At 61.8% G+C, this 19,375-nt stretch overlaps 1 protein-coding gene across 2 annotated transcripts in view; it reads right to left on the reverse strand.

The window, feature by feature from the left end:
* LPCAT1 (lysophosphatidylcholine acyltransferase 1) overlaps positions 1-16,802 on the reverse strand; it is a 41,024-nt gene extending 24,222 nt beyond the window's left edge. Inside the window, exon 1 of one of the 2 annotated variants that reach the window (XM_033852744.2) lies at positions 16,536-16,802. In XM_033852744.2, the coding sequence (XP_033708635.1) occupies positions 16,536-16,670 (135 nt within the window). In that variant the 5' untranslated portion in view covers positions 16,671-16,802. The remainder of the gene's footprint in view (positions 1-16,535) is intronic. The other variant, XM_033852743.2, reaches the window with a different exon arrangement.
* Between the last annotated feature and the right edge of the window lie 2,573 nt (positions 16,803-19,375).

The following is a 19,375-nucleotide window of genomic DNA, read 5'->3' on the forward strand; positions in this document are numbered from 1 at the left end:
CAAGGATGCTTTCACGGGGCCACAGGCACAGAGCTGGCAGGACTGGGCTCAGACCACAAGGAAGACGGGGACTCGGGGACTCTCCAACCCCAGGAAGTCACAGACGGGATGGGGGCCCAGCAGGGAGGGAGGGGGGCGTCCAGAGCCACGGGCCCGGTCCGGTGGACGCGGGGAAAGCAGGCTAGGGCTCCGTGGGGGGCGGGCCCTGCGCACGAGGGGGACACACGGTGGACGGGCAGCCGTGGTTGAGGCGCCAGCACTTCTGCGTGCAGTGAGGTTCTGGCTCCACACGGGGGTGGGGGACATTCAGGAACAGCGTGTTTGTGATGAACTTGATCTCAGGCGGTCGATTAGAAAATAGGGGAGCGGAGGGATGACAAGACAGAACTCACGGAGCCTTACAACCAACAGATATGAGTTTCTGATTATTTGCAAGAAAATACACTTGAAACACGTAGGTTTGGTGCACAGGAGACAGGAAAGACGGGAAGAGACCCAGGTCCGTGGTACCGTGTCCAAGCTGCTCACCCCACCACCCGCCACGCCCGTCTCTGCCGCCTGCAGGCCTGCACGCTGACCGTTCCCTGATCCTCTGGGGTCTCCACCAAGGCCAGCGCTGCCCGACAGGAATACAACGCAGGTCACGTGTGCCGTTTTACATTTTCTAGCAGCCATGTTTAAAAACACAAAGGTGATGAAATTAGTTCAACGTGCAGTTTATTTAACCCAACACGCCTAAAATACCATCATTTCCGCACGCACGTAGCACAAGGCGTGGACGAGCCAGTTCACACGATCCTCATCACGTCCAGGGCATCCGGCGTGTTCTGTGCTCACAGCACATCTCATTCACGCGCCACATCCTAGCTGCCCTACGGCCACGTGTGGCCTGTGCCGCCCATGGCCGGTGTGGGTCCAGATCTCCATGTGCTGTGACGATGGTGACTTTGAACGGCCTCTCCCCCCCGCCTTCAGGGGCTGGGGTCCCCTGGCTGAACCTCTGGTTTCAGCACAAGGTGGAACAGGGCCGGTGACCCCGGATCTGTCGTGGCCGCCGCTGGGGACAATGCTTCCTGTTAAATGGTGGTGGTGGGGGGTCTGCTCCAGGGGGTCAGACAGAGCAGGAACGTGCTGGCGGGAACGTGCCTCCCACCCCGGGTTTTCTAAGCGTCTTGTTTTGGGGTCAGCGTGAACGGGGTGAATGTCACCACAAGTCTTCCCTGCGGGATAATTACGTGCTCATCTGTCACCCTGTCCACGTGACCCACGGCAGCCACGGCTTCTCTGGTGTCACAACCTCGGTTCCAGTGCTGGGAAACCACCTCTCTTAAGGCCTCGCCAGGTTCGTTTGCCAACATGCGTCTGGAAGGCGAGCCTGGTCACGTCCCCCGCACCGCCGTCCTCGGGTCCTGCGGTCACCACGCCAGACACCAGCCCACCTCGTTGGAGGAATTCCTACGGAGCTTCCTGATGGCTGTTCCAATGCTTTTCATTGTTTATCTAGATTTCCTATTTCTTATTTTCTGGAGTTATTTCAGTGTTTCTGTCAGGGAGGAAATCTCTGGGCGTCCTCAGCAGGCTTCTCCTCCCACCCGACTCCCCATCGTGCATTTTCAGGATAATCGTGCGAACCGCTGCCCTGAAGTTACATCAACCCTGCCCTGATCTAGGCGTCGTTCATAGCGTTTGTGCTTCTGAGACCCTTCAGGCCCGTGCTGACAGACAGCCCTCCCCTTCGCTAATCTGTTTACAGAACCACTTGCGCATTTGTTCCTTATCTCTGCTGTGACCTATTCAGTCGCATTGATTTTGTATCTTATAGGGGCCTCTCTCTTCCACTCTGAGTGCACCCTAATGTTCTTTCTAACTTCTTGAGGAAAGAGCCTGGAGCATATTTTCAGAAATACCTTATTTCCCCCAAATTCACATGGAGAAGGCAGCTTTCTCTAAGGACTTTAATTCAATCCCACAGGTTTTAAAATGTAGCCTTTCCTTCATTTCAAAACATATCCTCTTCCATCCTTGCTGTTGTAACTTTGCTGCAGAGACACCCCACCTCCTCGCTGGCGGGGCGCTGCCTCTCGGTCTGCCTGTCACCTCGACGGCCCAGAGCTCCGGCTCCGGGGGCTGTGCTGGGAGCCCCGCGTACCCGCTCGTCCTATGACCCGTGGCCGCTGCTCCTCCAGGTTGCAGGGCAGCTGAGCCACTGGATACTTTGCGGTGTGTCCCCATAAATGGACCCTAAAGCCGGTGCCCGTGCCTTAGACAGAATGGCAGGCAGCAAAGTGCCGGACAGGAGCTCCGGGGCCAGCACGCTCAGAGCACTCACGGGTCGCGGACACGCCCCGACTGCGCAGCCACATTCCATGGCCAGGACGGCTGCTACTGCAGGTAACAGAAGAGAACAACAGAGCTCAGGGCTCCAGAAAGAGCACCCAGTTTCCCCACGGCTTCTGAGGCCCCGGGGAGGCAGCACCCCAGTCTGTCCGGACCAACTGGGGTGATGACGAGGCGTGAAGGGGTGACCCTGGAGTCGGGGCAAGTGCACGGTTCAAATTGCTGGTTGACGAGCGGATGGCGTCCCGCAAGCTGGCTCGCCGGCCACTCCCCGCGGACAAGACGCGACCACATTTGCCTCGCAGAGGATGCATCTCTGTGTGCCTCGGGGAGGCGGTCCTGGTGTCTGAGTTTTGCAGCCAGTGGGGAAAGGACGTGTGAGTGACCACACAGCCTCGACCCTCGGCAAACAGGCAGGCCTCCCACAGACGAGATGGGCAGGTACCAACGGAACGCGCCGGGGTGGGGGGGCGGGGTGGGCAGGAAGCGCGCGGGGGCCGTGGAAATTGCTTGGAGGAGGCGGGTCCCTTCAGGAGCCCACGGCGGGTGGGGGGACCGGTTTCCTGAGATGTTGCCCACAGCTTCAGCCCTGGGCCGTCACCGGGGGCCCATCACCCTCAAAAGTGCCAGATCAACTGCATGGTCACCCTTCTCGAGGGCCACACTAGGGCTTGTAACACAACCCTTGAGGGTGGCGTGCAGTGAGTGCCCAGCTGAGCCACTTGGATTAAGCCATCAGAAGTCGCCTGCGAGAGGCCGCCCCACGGAAAAGGGGCTTAACAGGCACAGACGCAGACATGCGAGTCCTCTGCACGTCCGTGTCGTCGGGCAGCCGGCTCAACCCAGACCTGAAGGTGCACTGCCCACTCTCGCCCCGCACACTTCAGCACGAGCCCCTAGCAGAGCGGGTCCAGGCGGTGATCCGTCCGGGCCCAGGGCACCGCTTCCTGCCCAAAGGACCCAGGGCCCCAAGCACACGGTGCACTGGAACGCACACAGGAAGAGCCACGCGTGATGGGAGCCTCACGCCCGCACACCTCAGGGCACACGCTCACGTCCACGCACACCCTCACCCACACCTCTACTTATACACGCTCACACACGCGCCCCAGCCTCCCTGGTTGCCTTTGGACGACCCTACGAAACCATCTCCCGATCGTGACACTGGCCTAGGGGCAATGTCAAGCTTCGCGCTGCCTGTCCCGTGAGACTGTCCCTCGGGACGGCCAAGGGGTGGAGGGGGCGTGTCCGTGGGGGCGTCCACGAAGGGCTCGCACAGGCGTCCAGAACCCACCATCCAGGCACGTGTGTGTGACAGAGGGTCCTGCCCGGAAGCAGACCAGCAGGTGGGCGGGGCTGGGCGTGCCCGACAGGAATGGGATCTCTCTAGTTGTGGGTCAAGCCACCAGCTTCCAGAAGACACGGACGACCAGCAAGCAGTCGGCAAAAGGAAGGCCAGGAGACACAGATGCACCAATACACTGTAGGAAGAAAACCAAGACGACAGGCTGGACGGGGACCCTCTGATCAGAGTGTGTGTCGCGGGGGTGGGGGGTGGGGGGTGGCGCGGCTGTAGCCAAGAACCGCCCCCGCCCCGGAGCCGGGGTGACAGTGGCCTGCACAGCGGCTGCCAGCGTCTTTGTCCTTGAGTGGCAGATACCCACGGGATTGCTACTGGTGAAAGGACGGAGTCTGGGCTCTGCTTGCAAATCACTGGTGGGGGAAGAGGGGGTGTCAGTGGGCCCAGAGGGGCCGTAAGGGGGGACTGCTGAGGTGGGGAGAGGGGGCGGCTCGTTGCGTTTCCTCTGCTTTGGTGTCAGGGGCTGAACTGTGTCCCCAAATTCATGTATTGGAGTCCGAACCCCCAGCACCTCAAAATGTGACTGTCTTTGGAGGTCCGTCCTTTAAGGAAGTGATTAAGGTACATGAGGTCACTAAGGTGGGCCCTAATCCCATGTGACCGGGGTCCTCATAAGAAGAGGAGATCAGGACACAGACATGCATGGAGGGAGGACCACAGGAGGACACGGAGAAGACGGCCGTCTACACGTCAGGGAGAGAGGCCTCAGGAGGAGCCAGCCCTGTGACACGGGATCTCAGCTTCCAGCCCTGAGAACGGGAGGAATGAATTCCCGTGGTTTGAGCCGGCCCCTCTGGGGCGCTTTGCTACCGCCGCCCTAAGCAAGAACATTTGCTGTAGTTTGACACTTCCTGTGATAAGAACTGTGAAAGTGACAATTTCACTTTGGATGTAAACAGTCTCCAGTTCCCCCTGAATTCATCGAATCCACCGGTCCAGAACTATCCAGGTGCAGCACCTGAGGTTCCAAAGCCCGGCTCAGACCAGCCTGGCAATCACCCCTCCTCCCTGCCAAGGCCACCAAGGCCGTTGGCATCACCCACGTGCAAGTCGGTCCAAGTGCCTTATGTTTCACAACCAACGAGGAAACATAACGCGTTACTTAAGAGACAAGATCTCTAGAGAGACCCAGGCCCTCGCCCAGGGAGGACAGGCCCCAGGGGGCTGCGATGCCTGTGCCCTCGAGCACACGCCTGCTGAGGGACCCCGGTCAGCCGTGCGAGACCCTGACGCGACACGTGCGGCCAGGACAGCACTAGGGAATCGGTGTCAGCAGCTTGGAGAACACAGCGGCCGCGTTACAGGCAGAGCAGACGCTCCAGATGCCGGGTGCCAGCACGTCGGGACCGTCAGCACGCTGACCGGCAGGCCCAGGAAGACTCTCCAAAGCCGCCTTCCGATGCCAGTGCTTTCATCCTGGGAAGAAATCCCGCCATTCCAAAGGAACCGCATTCACCAGGAGGCTGGAGGGAAATGCACTCCCTCCTATGATGAAAGGAAATGTAATAAGCCAGCACACACACAGCCAGCTGGCCACACAAACCCGGCGCTGAGCCCACATCCTCAGCCATTATCTCTCTTCTCAGAAAGTTCCTGAAAATCATGCTGATAGAAATAGAAAGGGGATTTCCCTGGGGGCGCAGTGGTTAAGAATCCGCCTGCCAATGCAGGGGACACGGGTTTGAGCCCTGGTCCGGGAAGATCCCACATGCCACGGAGCGACTAAGCCCGTGCGCCACAACTACTGAGCCCATGTGCCACAACTACTGAGCCCATGTGCCACAACTACTGAAGCCTGAGCACCTAAAGACCATGCTCCGCAACAAGAGAAGCCACCGCAATGAGAAGCCCGCGCACCACAACGAAGAGTAGCCCCGGCTCGCCGCAGCTAGAGAAAGCCTGCACGCAGCAACGAAGACCCAACACAGCCAAAAATCTATAAATAAAATAAATTAAAAAAAAATCCTAGCAGGACTTAAGAAAAGAGAAAAAGGAATAGACTTTGCCCTCGTGCGCTGGGTGCTCGATTTACCACAGTCACCACAAACCATCCTCGGGCAGTGGGTAAGATCCATGAACTGAGAGAACAGATGTGGACCATCAGACGTGTTGGCTCCTGACGTCATGTGGCCAAGAGCTCTGCACCACTGCCCACAAGGCCACTGAGTGCAGAGCCCAGGGCCCACTGGTTCTGCTGGAGTCCACGTGCTCCTGAGTTTCTGGTAATAACCACAGCTCAGAGTTGGTCCCCAGGCCGTGAGGACGGTGCTGGAGCCTCTGCTGCAGTTGAGAACTCGGGGTCAGGGGTGGGGAGCTGTGTGTGGACACTGGGCCAGCTGGCGGGCCCCGCTCCCCAGGGGCTGCTCCCATGGGCGTGCTGCTGGTAGCCGTGGAGCTGGATGCCACCCAGGGCGCCACCGGGGGACAGGTGTGCTGAAGGTCACCCCTGTGACAGACACCAGGGGCCAGCCAGGGGAGGAGCGATGAATTACACGGGACACAGCGGACACATCCCAGGGCGACAGTCGGTAAAAAAGGCACGAAACAAGACGGGACAGACCTGTGCAAGCCAATTAGATGACTTCACAACCTGGAATGAAGTGTTTTCAAGGATGGCGGACCTCGGTGAGCACACAGAAAATAGGCCAGTCACTCACGGTGGTGGCGCTGAGGGGTAGGTGAAGCCTGGCTTAACGGGGGCGCTACAGGCACTGCCAGCACAGGGGCCTGGGGCGCACGCAGCCAGCATCCAGGGTGCCCAGATCCCAGGTGTGAAGGACAAAAGGTGCCCTGCCCTGTGGGTCTCCCCAAACCGACGAGGATGGGAGCCCAGGACGCAGGCGCTGGGCTGACTGGTGGCCACAGGAAGCGCCAGAGGCCAGGAGAGCCCACACGGCTCCCAGCCAGAGAACCCGGCACGGGCGCAGCGAGCCACGGGGACGGCTCACCAGCTCACAGCGTGCAAGGAAGCAGCGCCAGGAACACGACCGTCAACTCCCCGCAACTCAGTTCACCCTCCCAAACAGTGTGGGCACCCCGTGCGGGACGCAGGCAGGCCGCCAGAGGGGGCGTCAGCGATCATCCTTCCAGGGAAGGCAGGGTGCAGGCCACCCCCCAGAGAAAGAACGCACCCACGGTGCATGGGCTCAGACGGGCGGGGAAACTGAGGCCGGGCCAGGAGGCGGGGCGGCTTCCCAAGGTCAGCCGCCGGTGGGAGCAAAGCCAAGTTTCGAGGAGCAGCCTGGACCAGAAGGGGCTGCCCTGGCGGCGGAGGGGGCGGGGGGAGCCCAGGCCTGGGACCCCCTCCCTCCCGTGAGCACCCTCACATTCTCGGACCCTGGCCTGATGCGGACGAGGCCCCTACACTGACGTCCCGGGAGAGCTGGCAACAACCCCCAAAGGGACACCCAAGCTGGCCCCGCCCACCCGCCTGTTCCTGGACACACACTTGGGAGTCACACTCGCCACCTCTCTTTCTTACCAACTCCTCCTGGCTCCGCCTCCAAAACAGATCGGGGCTCAGAGTTCTGCATGGCTGCAGAGTAACCCTTTGACCCCAGGCTCTCTCACGGGCGCTGCCGGACACACTGGCCTCCTTCCTCCATCTCCCTGCACCTCCCTGCCCAGGGGGTCCTTCCCCAAGCTGCAGGGCCAGGTCCAGCACCCTCTCACCCCTCGGCCACAGACGAGGGCCAGAGGGTGAGGAGTGAGGGAGTCAGACAGGCGCCCTGGACCTGACCCGGAGGAGCCTCCCGAGACAGGTCAGCTGCAGTCCCGGTGGGGCACAGAGCTCACCCCTGCAGACAAGCACAGCTGGGGTGGAAGGGGAGGGAGCAGTGCGTCCGGGGCTGGTCTTGTGCTCTCCTGGGAGCCTGGCCCTGGTCACCTCCAAGCTCTTCCACGTGGAGCAAGTAAGAAATGAGCCTCGCAGATTCTGCAGAAAGATCTCCAAGGCACGTGGGAGAAACACAGGAAGGCCTCACCTAGGGAATCAATCTTTGCTTTGCTGTTACTTACATGCATTAAAACAAACAAACAAACAAACTATAAAGCCAGCTGTTTTTGAGAATCCCACTTTAGAGTAGACAGAAGATGCTAAACTGCCAAGGTGACACCTGACGCCCTGGGCAGCCGGTGGCCGCACCGCAGCCTCGCTCGGGAGGAAGCCGGCAGAACCTTGAGGGAACCCTCCACCTGCTGGATGCAGCGGCGAGGGAGAAAAAGCCACATCTAACTTTACTTATGTTTCTTAGGAAATGCACAGTTATTGCCACGGAGTCTTACAAGCCGGCACAGTGAAGCCACAGGCCCTTGGAGGTCACAGCTGGGAAGGAGAAGTACCAGCTCCGGACCCGATGCCTGAGATGCAAAGCGAGCAAATCAACCTGGAAGCGCATCCCCTCCGCTCACCCCCATCAGCAAAACACCTTCCTTAATATAAAATGCCTTCCGGTCCGAATCATACACCGCCTTCAAATAGGAGATCAGCAGTCCTTTTCCCAACTAATTCGAATAGTTAAAATACTTGAAAGCAAAAGCGAAACAGAAAAGGCTGGCGTTCTGAAACGTGGCTGTTCCCTGGACCTTGTCACACACACAGCTGCTCTCCAGAAGAGGCTTCTCTTTACCATCAGGTGAAACACTAGGTGTGGCCAGAGCTCCGAGGGGTCACCAGCGAGGGGGGCCCAGGGGCCCAGGTCCTGTCCTGTGCTTATGCAGCACTTTATGTTTACTGGGTACCTGGGCTTCTTTTGGGGGTTTGCCCACTTGCATAAATCCTGTGCCCAAATTCACACTGGACTCATCTGTCTTCTTCTTGCTAAGGTGTGACTGTCTTCTTGACCTCAGGCCTCCACTGACTGACCTCTGAGGTCCTCCATCTACCTGTGTGTCTATCAGGATAACCTGTGCCTCCACTCGGGAAAACTCTCCTTCCAGAGCCCATGCTTACTGTGTATAGAAGCTACTTCTTCCTAGCTCTCCCACTCAAATCTAAAATTAAATATAGCTTTTCTAAAGAGCTATTTTTTTCTTGCAAACTCTCAAGCAGGCCCAACTTCCGCACCATCCCAGTGGTCTCTATTCAAGAGCTTTCAACTCAAGTGTTAGCGCGTGTTGCCTCAACCGGAACCTCCTGCAAAATGAGTGTCTTTCGGTAGTTCACCGGGTTTACAAATCCGTCCCGCGGTCCAACGCAGAGCGATTTTCCTAGGTGACCATGTTCACCGTTTTCAACCACAGCTGACAGGGTGATCTTGTGAGGCCGCAGTGAACACCTGTGCAGCTCTTTGAGCGACCAGACCCACTTGGTCGGAGGGAACCCTAAGCGTGACGCCCTGCAGCCCGGGCGGCAAGGAGAACCACACACTGGCCCTTCCTCCTCCCAGCCGGGGTCCGAGGGCTCCAGGGGGCGGGTCGAAGTCTTCGCATCAGCTGATCCTGCCGGGCTCGGCCTGCGTCTGGCCGCGGCACTCACACTGGCCTTTTACGGGGCCGGGGCATGCCGGGGGTGGTGGGGCCCATGGTCCACAGGCAAAGGAGGTGGGAAGGCAGCCCCAGGGTCAGCGGTCAGCACGGAGGGGCAGTTCGGGGGCCTCGGGGGCAGTGCAGTAGAGATCGCAGCCCCGGGGGCCTGAAGGAGGCCGGGCAGGGCACTCAGGCCAGGCTGGAGGCCTCAGTACATTCCAGCAGATGGCAGAGGAGCCCACCCGGGAGGCCAGGGCAGTGGACGCTTGGGACACCGGGAGCCGCCTGCCACGTGGACTCCGGGTCTCCAGGGCAGTTGAGAAAGGCCCCTAGGATAATAACTGGTGGGATTTCAGCAAGGCCGGAAGGAAGTGCAGGGGGAGAGCCTCCCACGTGTGGGAGGGGAGGCTGGGCCTGGAGGGGCAGGGCGGACACGTGGGGGGCGCCCACAACCGGTGCCCCGCCCCTGCTTCTGGCCGCCGGCGCCCGCCGGGCTGGCCTCTGGGTCTTGCCCGCACCCTCCCTGGCCCTCCTCATTCCTCCTCCGACGCACCCAAGTTTTGTACCAAATCTCATCTTCTCCGGGTTTTCAGGACCGCTCTGCTGGAGACCAGAGCTCTGTCCCGGGGTCCCCGTGATTGCGATCTGCGGTCTCCAGCTGTGAAATTCACAGTAAAGCAAACCCCAGGCTGGAGCCCTTCTGTGGGAAGGACGGATGGGCAGCAGCAGAAAGCCTGGAAGGTGTAAGCCTTCTGGGCCGGACGCTCCACCAGCACGAGGCTCAGATCCCAAAGCAAGTGCTGGTTCAGGAACTCGGCGACACCTGACCTCCTTCCCCAGGCATCTCTCCTGTGGGGTTAGGACACCCGGTAATTCTGTGTCTGCAGAAAGGGAGCTTCCAAGGCTCCGAGCTCCCCACTGGCAGAAGCGGACCCAGGGGGCTGCAAGTCCCACACAAAGGTGCCGAGGCTCAGGCCCCGGGGTGCAGGGCCCACCCCACCAGCACTACCAGCAGCCTGGTCCTCGAGAATGTCTCCCCGAGGGGCTGAGAAACACGGGAGGGGGGAGGGGGGGCAGCTGAGGCGGGGCACCTCTGTGTCCACAAACAACACACTGGGCCGAAGGGTGCCACCCGAGTGAGTGCCAGGGCCCAGAGGTAACGTCTGCCGACTGGCTGGCTCACCGCAGGTGGCTATGAACCCCTGGCTGTGTCGCAGGACACGGCGGTCCCTGCCCTCGGGGCTCTCGCGGCCGGCTCCTACCTGCACCCCTTCTCATGTTTGCACTGTCTGAAGCCAGGAGCATCCTACCACGCCTGGTGGGTGGCCAACAGGGGCAGGACACACGGGAAGGGGGGCCTGGGGTGGTCCCCAAGGCAGGGATGGAGGAAGCTGTGAGAACCCCGAGGACAAAGGACCCGCCCCCCCACCCCCACCCCTCGCCCACCGCACAGAACGGGCCTGAGAGGCTCCTCGCTGGCCCCTGCTCACTCAGCTCAGAGCCGCCCAGACGTCAGACCCACCCTGGCTTGTGGCTCAAGGAAATCCCTTATCTCCAGGGCCCTTACTGCAGGGTTTGAAGAAGAGAATCTCGAAATTCCAGACCTGCAGCATTTCCCGCTGCTTCCACCTGTTCAGCAAATACCTGCAGGAAGTGGCGGGGCCCTGGCCAGAGTGTCCTGGTCCCCCTGCTGTGGGAGCCTCTCCAGCAGCCTCGGGCCCTCTGGGGCTCCCAGCTGCAGGCAGCCCCCCAGCTGGGCACCTCCTACTCACCCCACCCTCAGGTACCGAGAGCACCCCCAGGACATCCCAGCTCAACCCCAGCCCGACGGCTGGAGGCCCCTCACCAAAATTCTGCCTCCAGGCCTGCGGCTGTGGGGAGCCCCAGGGAACATCCTGGCCCTACCCCCAACTGCAAGGGGTTCCCCCCAACCACATCCTGGCTCTAATCCCAGCTCTGGGATGGCCCCTCTAGCTGCAAGGCGACCCATGGGTACGTTCTGTACCTCCCCCAGCAGCAGGCAGCCCCCCAGAACACCCCAGCTCTGCCCACCCCCCCCCGCCCTGGTTGCAGGTAGCCCCTGGCCCGCCAGTTCCATCATCATGGGCTGGGCTGGTCCCAGCACTGGGCCCTGGGGCTGCTCAGGGTAGCAGGAGGGGGGAGGAGCCTGGGGCAGCCCGTCCCCCAGCCAGGCAGTCACTCCTCTGAGCAGCCTGGGGAAGCGGGGAGGTGACCGGTCGGACAGCTCCTGAGGACCAGGTACAGGTGAGGCAGTGATGGAAGGAGAGGGCGGGGCCAGAGCAGGCAGCCGGGATACCACTGCACTGCGGCAGACCACTGCACTGTGCGGAGGCCACTGCACTGCGGGAGACCACTGCACTGCGGGAGAGACCACTGCACTGTGGGGAGACCACTGCCCTGCAGGGAGACCACTGCACTGCGGGAGACCACTGCCCTGCAGGGAGACCACTGCACTGCGGGAGACCACTGCACTGCACGGAGGCCACTGCACTGCGGGGAGGCTGGAAGCAGAGTGGCCCCGGCTACTCTGGGGGGAGGGAGGAGGGGCTCCACATCCCACATCAGCCCCTTCGTGCCGGGTGGTCGCAGGCCAGCAACCAGCCGCAGGAAGGGAGCCAGGGTGGGGGACCAGGGCTCCAGCTGCCGAGACCCAGTGAGGATGTGCAGATTATGAGGCCCAGAAACAAAAGCGGCCACTGGCTCTGCCCTCTTGGTCAGAAATATCTACTGCTACCGAAAGAAGGTTCTGTCGCTCGCTCTGTACGTGGGACAGCTGTTACCCCTCCAGGGCTAGCAAACAGACCCCCGCCTTGGGCGGGCGTTCAGTGCCTGGTCCAGCCCAGCGGCATCCCCGCTGTCTCGGGCACTGAGGTCGCTCTGTGCTCCCGGGCTCCTCGGGTGGCAAGGAGTAGCAGGGCCCGCCGGTTGGCCCGTCCTCCCCAGCCGGACCTCAGGACCCCGAGCACGACCCTGCAAGGTGAGGCCCAGCTCCAGGGACTGAAAGGCTAAAAGCGTGAACGATGTAGTGTAAAGAGCTCTTAGGTGGCAACTAACTTTTTAGGGAAAATAACTCACTCCTCTGGGTCTAACATGGAAACACGAGTCAGGGGTACACAGGCTGCAGTCCCAGGCGCCTCGGCTCGGCCCCCATCCAGGACCCCTGCGGAGCGCCACCGAGGATGCTGGGCCCAAGGGGGGCCCGGAGGCCGGCAGCCGTGTGCGCAGTGACGAAGGGTGTTCAGCCACGGTTCCAGCCCGGCCCACAAGGCTGGAACGTGGTCAAAACACCAAGGAACGTGTGAATGAGCAAATTACCGCAAACCTCGCACTGACGGCCGAGCGGTGACTTGGGCTTGAGAACAAACCCGCTACCGCATTTCCACAGGGTATTTCCAAACACATGCTTTCCTCTGCGCTCATTTCAGAATAACTCACAGCAAGACTAAAGGTTTACGGGACACGGAAACACCAGTGCTAACCTGCAGCGATCCCGCGAGAAGTGGGCTGGGGCCCCGCCCGCCGGGGATGGTGGCCTTTGTCCTGGCTGTGTGGTGACAGCCCGGGGGCAGGTGGGCAGGGCCCGGCTTCGTGACAGAGGCTCCTGGAGGCCGTGCTGAGACTCGCTGGGTACAGGAGCCCAAGGACGGTCCCCGGGCCTGCGGGGCCGGCGCGGGCCGGGCCCACTCTCAGGGACAAAATCCTGCTTTGGGAAAATGAGAAATAAGACTGTGCTTTGCTCAGCACTAAGAAATGAAAGCGAGTGTAAGAGGAAACTGTGTGCACGTGCGTGTGTGTGTCCCACTTCAGGGCAGAAGAACGCAACGAATGAGAAGACGGATCCCGCACCCTTGAATCCCCCGTCTCACTCCTCCACGTTAACCACCGCGGAGTTTCACACGTGCATCCTTCCAGAAAAGTAGGAGCCGAGTACAGGAGGCTCCCGGTGAGCTGTGAGAGAAGCGGCGGGTCAGACATCTGCCCTGAGCCAGCCCGCGCTGCCCGGAGTCCGGGGACAGCACAGGACCTGGGCCTCGGCTTCCTCACCTGGACATGAGGACACGGCCCCCGACCCTCCACCCGCCTGCCTTCCAGGGCCGTGCTGCCGGGTCCTCAGTAGTCCTCAGAAGGGGCCTCTGGGCCTTGGCCTCCCAGATCCCCAGGGACACAGCCTGCCCCTTCCACAGGACACATGCTCTCCTGGAGGGCCTCCGTCTCCCGTTCCCAGTTTCTATGATCGCCAGCCCCTCAAGAGCACTGGCTTTAGGCCGGGCCACCTCCCCCTTCATCCGTCCCCCCACCACCGACCCCCCCACCCCGCCACCAGGCACAGCGCTGGGGCTGTGGGAGGGGCTGGATGAAGAGCTGCTCACTGTGGAGTCTCCTGCGTGGAGCACGCAGACTTGCGGGTCATGAGGGCGTGCAGGTGGGCCTGGTGTGTGTACATGTGGGGCCTTCCCCTGAGTGGCTGGGGCGTGTGCGGGGCGCGGGCTCCCTGCCCCAGAGCGGCTGCCCCTAGCTCGGCATCCGGACCGAGCCCCAGACTCGGGCATTTGGATCAGAACTTGGAGAAAAAGATCACCCGCTTCTGGGTGATTGGACTCCACGCAGGCTGCCCAACAGGTCTGTCCCTGGAGTCACTCTCCTGTGATCCTCTCTGAGGACCAGACCGGGGGAGGGGTGCACACAGGGCCTCTCCCTCCGAGGGCTCAGTTCCAAGGTGTTTGGGAAACCAGGCTGCTCTCCAGGAAGTAAACTCTCGGTGACACTGGTTCAGGGGGTTCAGAAATGGGGAAGCACCAGAGCTGGAGGGGATGTGCTCACACCCGCGGCTTCCAGCGGGAAGTACACAAACACCCGGTGACACTGACCCACCGCCTGACTCCGAATCACAGGGTGATGATGTGATATTCCACTCTTCATGGTTTTTCAGGTCTTAACATGTTGTTTTCTGTCCAAAGAGATGCTTAAGCTCCTCACTAAAGCTGCAGTTAAATGACAGATGGGCCAACTGGGCATTAATCCCCAGGCACGCAGCAGCCCCTCCCCTACAGCAAAGGCCAGCAGGTAAATATAGGCACGCTTACTGTTCTATCTCAACTCAGAATTCAGGTGAGCTCTGAGCGGCCCCGGCTCTCTCGGACACTGCAGGATCCGTTTATGTACTGACTTCGGGAGGTGGGCTTTCTTTGCTTGCATAGGCCAGGTCCACTCTGCTCAAACTTTACTGTAACAAAGTATGGTAAAGGGGGAGAGTTTTGCAGAACATTGCTGGTAAAAAGCGAAATGCCTCTGCAGAGCTGGACTTGGAAACTGGAGAGTACAGACTACACCTGGGGCCTCAGACCCCTGGGCAGAAACAGGGCTTTGTTACAAATACACCAAGATTATTCTGACCCGGCCTCTGAAACACTGCAACAAGGTACAAACAAAGTATCCCTCCCTTGGAGGCAGGTGAAAACATGCCACCCACCTGTTCTTTTTTTCCCACACACCTATTCTTCTTCTGAACTCATCCAGATGCTGAGACAACAGCCCACAGCTGGGATCCTCCAATTCCCAACCCTGTGGCCCCCACCTGAAGGGGGTCAGGGTTTCAGACTCTGCTCTGACATCTGTCCCTTCGCCCGTTCATTCCCTCAACAGCCAGCTGGCTCTGCGTGCGGCTCCTCCATCCCCTGGGGCAGTGAGCACGGTGTCGGGCAGGACAGACCTGACCCCCCGCCCCGTGCGCCCGCAGCAACGGGGGCTGCCAGTGTGACAGGGACACGGAGGAGGCCCTCCAGGGCGCAGGGGGCTTCCTGCTGGTGGAGACAGTTCACCCCAGACCTGAGGGAGGAGCAGAGGGGCCGGGAGAGAGGGGTTAGGAGCGGAAAGGGGCCAGCTCTGCAGCAGCAGGAGCAAGGGTGACAGGCCTGGGGGGCGCCGGAAACCGCCCGAAGGCTTCAGGGCTCCATCCCAGGGAGCCCCCTCCCGAGGGCTCTAAGCAGCGGGAGGAAGACCCTGGAAGCAGGGGGCGGGGGTGTGACAGTGACGGGGGCTCACTCAGGAGCTCAGAGGAAGCCACTGTGAGCCCCACCTGGGGGAGACAAGGGGGCGTGTGAGCCAATGAGGACGAGGGGGGAGGCACCGGGGACCACATGGCGGGCGGGGTGGGACGGCCCTGTCCTTTCGTGTCTCCAGGGGGGCTGCCACTCTCCGTTCTCCGCCCCCCACCAGTCTTCTGCCCGTTTCTGCTCCCCACTGACAACCATCGGGCCCACCAAGGGGGCTGTTAGAGAAGAGGCAGGCATCTGGGGAAATGACAGTTTTAGACTGACTTCAAGAACTTTTCACTTTAATATGATTTCAGATGAGTTATTTTACACATTTAAAAAACTCCGATCTTCCCACAGAAAGTGTTGCTGGAGGTGTACGCCCCACCGGCTAGACAACCCCTGAAGACCTGAAACTTCCCTGCTTCTATGCATAGTTTTGGAGTCAAAGAAAGGCCCTCCTGTGAGCAATCCTCCAGAAATGCGGACACAGCTCACGGTCAGCTCAGAGATCCCAGCAGGTCAGAGAAGTACCCCTCCAGGTCGGGAGCCACGTGAAGGCAGGGGACAAGTGTAGGGGCCGCCCTGCCTCCTGCAGCCGCCGTCCCTCAGCCAGGACCAGACCACCCCGCAGATAAAACGAGCCAGAAGCAGGCTGCCTGCGCGCTGTACCCCAGGCTGCACCAGGCTGGCCGCGACCGACTCTGGCCGCAGACTAACCCCCAAGGGAGTCCCCCAGAAACAACGTGGAAACCCGCAGACGCAGAACCGTCCTGCCGGCAGCTCCAGGGAGCCCACAGCCCGCACCCCACTGCCGCCGGCACTGACTCAAGTGACCAAAGAGGTCCCCCCACACGAAGCGCATCAAGTGACGAAGTCACATCCAGGGGGAGCCGCTCCGGTACCGCGCGGGGCCTGCACGCGGCGGCAGTGGACGCCGGGACCAGGAGAGCGCGCGGCGCCGACCGACCGGGGTGCGGGTACGACATTGGGGTGCAGAGGCCAGGGCAAAGGGCTGCGGGGTCCAGGGATCAAGGAGAGGGGGATGCAGCCGGGAGCGGGGACCTGGGGAAAGGGGATGCGGAGCCAGGTTCAGGGCACTGGCGGTGGGAACCAGGGTGACGGGAACCGGGGATGGGGTGAGGACGGCGGGGGATGCAGGCTGCGGGTCGCAGGGAAGTGTGGCGATCGCGGGCCCCGGGGCGCCGCGGGGCTGGGCCGCGCCCAAGGTCCCCTTCCCAGCCCCCTCCGGCCGCGCATCCCCGACCCTCGGCGCGGCCCCGGGCCCGGGGCGGGCTGGGCACACGACGGACACCCACCTGGGCCTTCTGCAGGGCGCTGAGTCGTAGCTCGTGCACGAAAGGGTTCCGCCCCGGGGGCGCCAGCCGCCGCGCGTCGCCGGCCCCCGCGCTGGAGGCGGGGGCGGCTCGGGGATCGCGTCCCCGCAGCCTCATGGCCGCGCCGCCCGCGGCGAGGGGAGCGGGGCGCCGGGCCGGGCGAGGAGCGGGTCGCGGAGCCGGGCGCTGAGCTGGGCGCGGGGCGCCGGGCGCGGGCAGAGGATGCGCGGCGTCTGGAGCGGGCCAGGCGCGCGGCCGCGCAGGCGCGGGAGGGGAGGCTGCATGACGTGGGCGGGGCGGGGCGGGCGGGGGGCGCCGGCGGGGTGGGCGGGGCGGACCGGGGAGGGGCGTGCTTGTTCGCCCCGCCCCCCGCGGGCCCGGAGAGACCGCCCCAGCGCGCGCGGACGGGCCAGGGCTACGCGCGCTGCTCCCGGGTGTGCCAGCGGGAGCCGCTGGGCGCGGGTCCCGAGGGGCGCCGAGGCCCTGGCGGAGAGCCTCTCGCGGTGGCCTGACCACAGGGACTCACGAGGCGGGCCTGGTCCCGGAGAAGGGGAGATCGAGTACGCAGCGCGGCGCGGCCCGCCACGTTGCCCCCTTCCGCCGCTCAGGGCGCCGAGCCGGGGCGCGGCCTGTGGAGCGGAAGGAGTGCAGCGACGTGGAGATGGGGCGGGCACGCGCTACCCCGGGCTGTGGGTGCAGAGCCCCAGAGCAGTCCCCAAGGGAGGCAGCCCCAGCTGCCCAAATCCCGAGGGGCGCTGTTGAGCAGCGCCTGGCCAGGCGCACGTGTGAGAGATTCCACGGGGTCCCCGTCCCAGACCCAGCTCCCTTGGCTTTTCTTCCTCCTCACCTGTCCTCCCCAGATGGGCTACGCTGCGCTGCCCCGTGGTCCTGCCAACCCTGGCTGTGGGCTGCACCAGGAGCCCCTGAGGGCAGGCCTCATCCCAGATGCACGGGGTCCACTCAGACCACAGGGTCCAGGGACCCAGTGGTTTCAGAAGGGGGTGATGAATCTTTCTCATTCCCTGAGGACTCTGGTTCTTGGGATTACTCTTTTGGGTGAAGGGGGTACACAGGGGATCCCTAACTTGTGGCACAGTACTAACTAGGGCAAATGCAGAATAACTCCCTGTTCAAAGTCTATAAATTTCAGAAAGTCACCGCAAACCTTTAGTATCAAGAACAGCCACGTTTCCGCAGATCTCTCCTGTGGCCCGACAGGCACGTGACGGACAGCAGGAGAAGGCAGTGGGTGGCGGGTGAGGAAGGACTCCCGAAACCTTGGGGAGGAGCCCCAGTTCTTCCCACATCGTTCTGGGGCTGCCTGGCTGACCTTCTCCAAAGCCCTGGGCTCCTGGGGCATCTGCGTTCTCCTGGGCAGCACGTCAGGGAGTGATCTGCCCTCTGATAACACAGCCAATACCCTCATGGATGCCGTGGTGAAGCCTTGCCATGCTGAGGACCCTTCTGTGTTTTGATGGAGAGAGAGAGACGTTGGGGCAAGGAGGGCCACAAGGGAGGCCAGTGGTCCCCCCTGAAGTCGCCGGCATCCTGCGTGCATTGTTAATACAGAAGGGAAAGTGCGGGGCTGGGTCCAAACTTCTTCAAAGCCTCATGCTCGACCCGGGCGAGCGAACACTCCTAAGAACCTCGGTTGTCACATCTGTAAAAGGTTGTCACATCTGTAAAAGGCAACTGTCACATCTGTAAAAGGCAACTGCCTGCCGTCGCCACCATGCTGTGACCACACGAAAGCACCGGGGGTCATGATGGGCCTCGTTTGCTGGTGGACACAGGTGGGCTCCGTCTCCTCTGCCTCTAGGCCATTGGCCCTCTGCTGACCTCCTGGACGTTCGGTGCTCAGGTGCTCTGACGGCTGGGAGAGCTGGTGGGATGGTGCGGGGGGCTGGGCAGTGTGAGGGGAAAGGGGTGAGGGAGGCATGCTCCACTCATTGACAACGAGCAGAAGCCTGGTGGGCCCCGAGTGGCCGAGGAGGGCGGAAGACAGCCAGGAGAGCGGGGCTGGGGAGCCAGGGGTGATGCTCTGGAGTCGCCCCCGCCAGGAGGACCGACCAGGATAGAACTGGGATGGCCACTCAGTGGCAGCAGCCAGCGGTGGAGACCAGCCTGCACTGGGCCGTGGGGAAAGTTGGGTGACAGAGGCGTAGGAGGGAAGTGGAGGCCTGGGGAGGGGAGGGGTTCGGATCCAGGACTGTCTCTTTGGGGAAGGGCTGGGGGCAGGAGGCAAAAAGCCAGCCCTACAGGGGAGGTTGAAACCACCGCTGTGGCCCCATCTCAGTCCTGAAGGATCCCGGATCAGGGGAAGGGACAGGACGGGCTGGGATGGGATGGGGAGCCCTGTCTGCTACAGCTGGAAAGGAGGACAGTTACCCGCTGGGGATGAGGGACCTCCGTGCGGGGGGTGGGGGGGAGGGGAGTCAGTTTGGCGGACTGAGAAGGCCGGGTAGGAGCTGGGGGAGGGTGCTGCGGGCTCGGAAGAGGGGCTGGGAAGCTTGTTGGCTTGCACTGGTCATTCACACCTAGGCTTCAATTTTCATAGTGTGATGGAATGTTCCGGAAGTCCCAGAGGGCTCTGGAAGCTTGGTTGGGAGAAGCTGGTCTTGGGCAGGCAGTTATAAGCAGTTCCTTTTGCTAGAGGAGAAAGAAAGCTTTCAGTCATTTTGGGCCTTAGTTTCCTGGTTTTGGAAAAAACCACCAGGTGGGTCCTTTAACCACTAAAGCCAGTCGCCTGGAATCCCCAGGAACTCTTGGACCCTGGACACTGGGACCCAGGAGCTGCTGGCTGTGCTCTGGGGACACAGCTG

The sequence above is a fragment of the Tursiops truncatus genome, chromosome 3 (genome assembly GCF_011762595.2).
Source record: "Tursiops truncatus isolate mTurTru1 chromosome 3, mTurTru1.mat.Y, whole genome shotgun sequence".
Lineage (NCBI taxonomy): Eukaryota > Metazoa > Chordata > Mammalia > Artiodactyla > Delphinidae > Tursiops > Tursiops truncatus.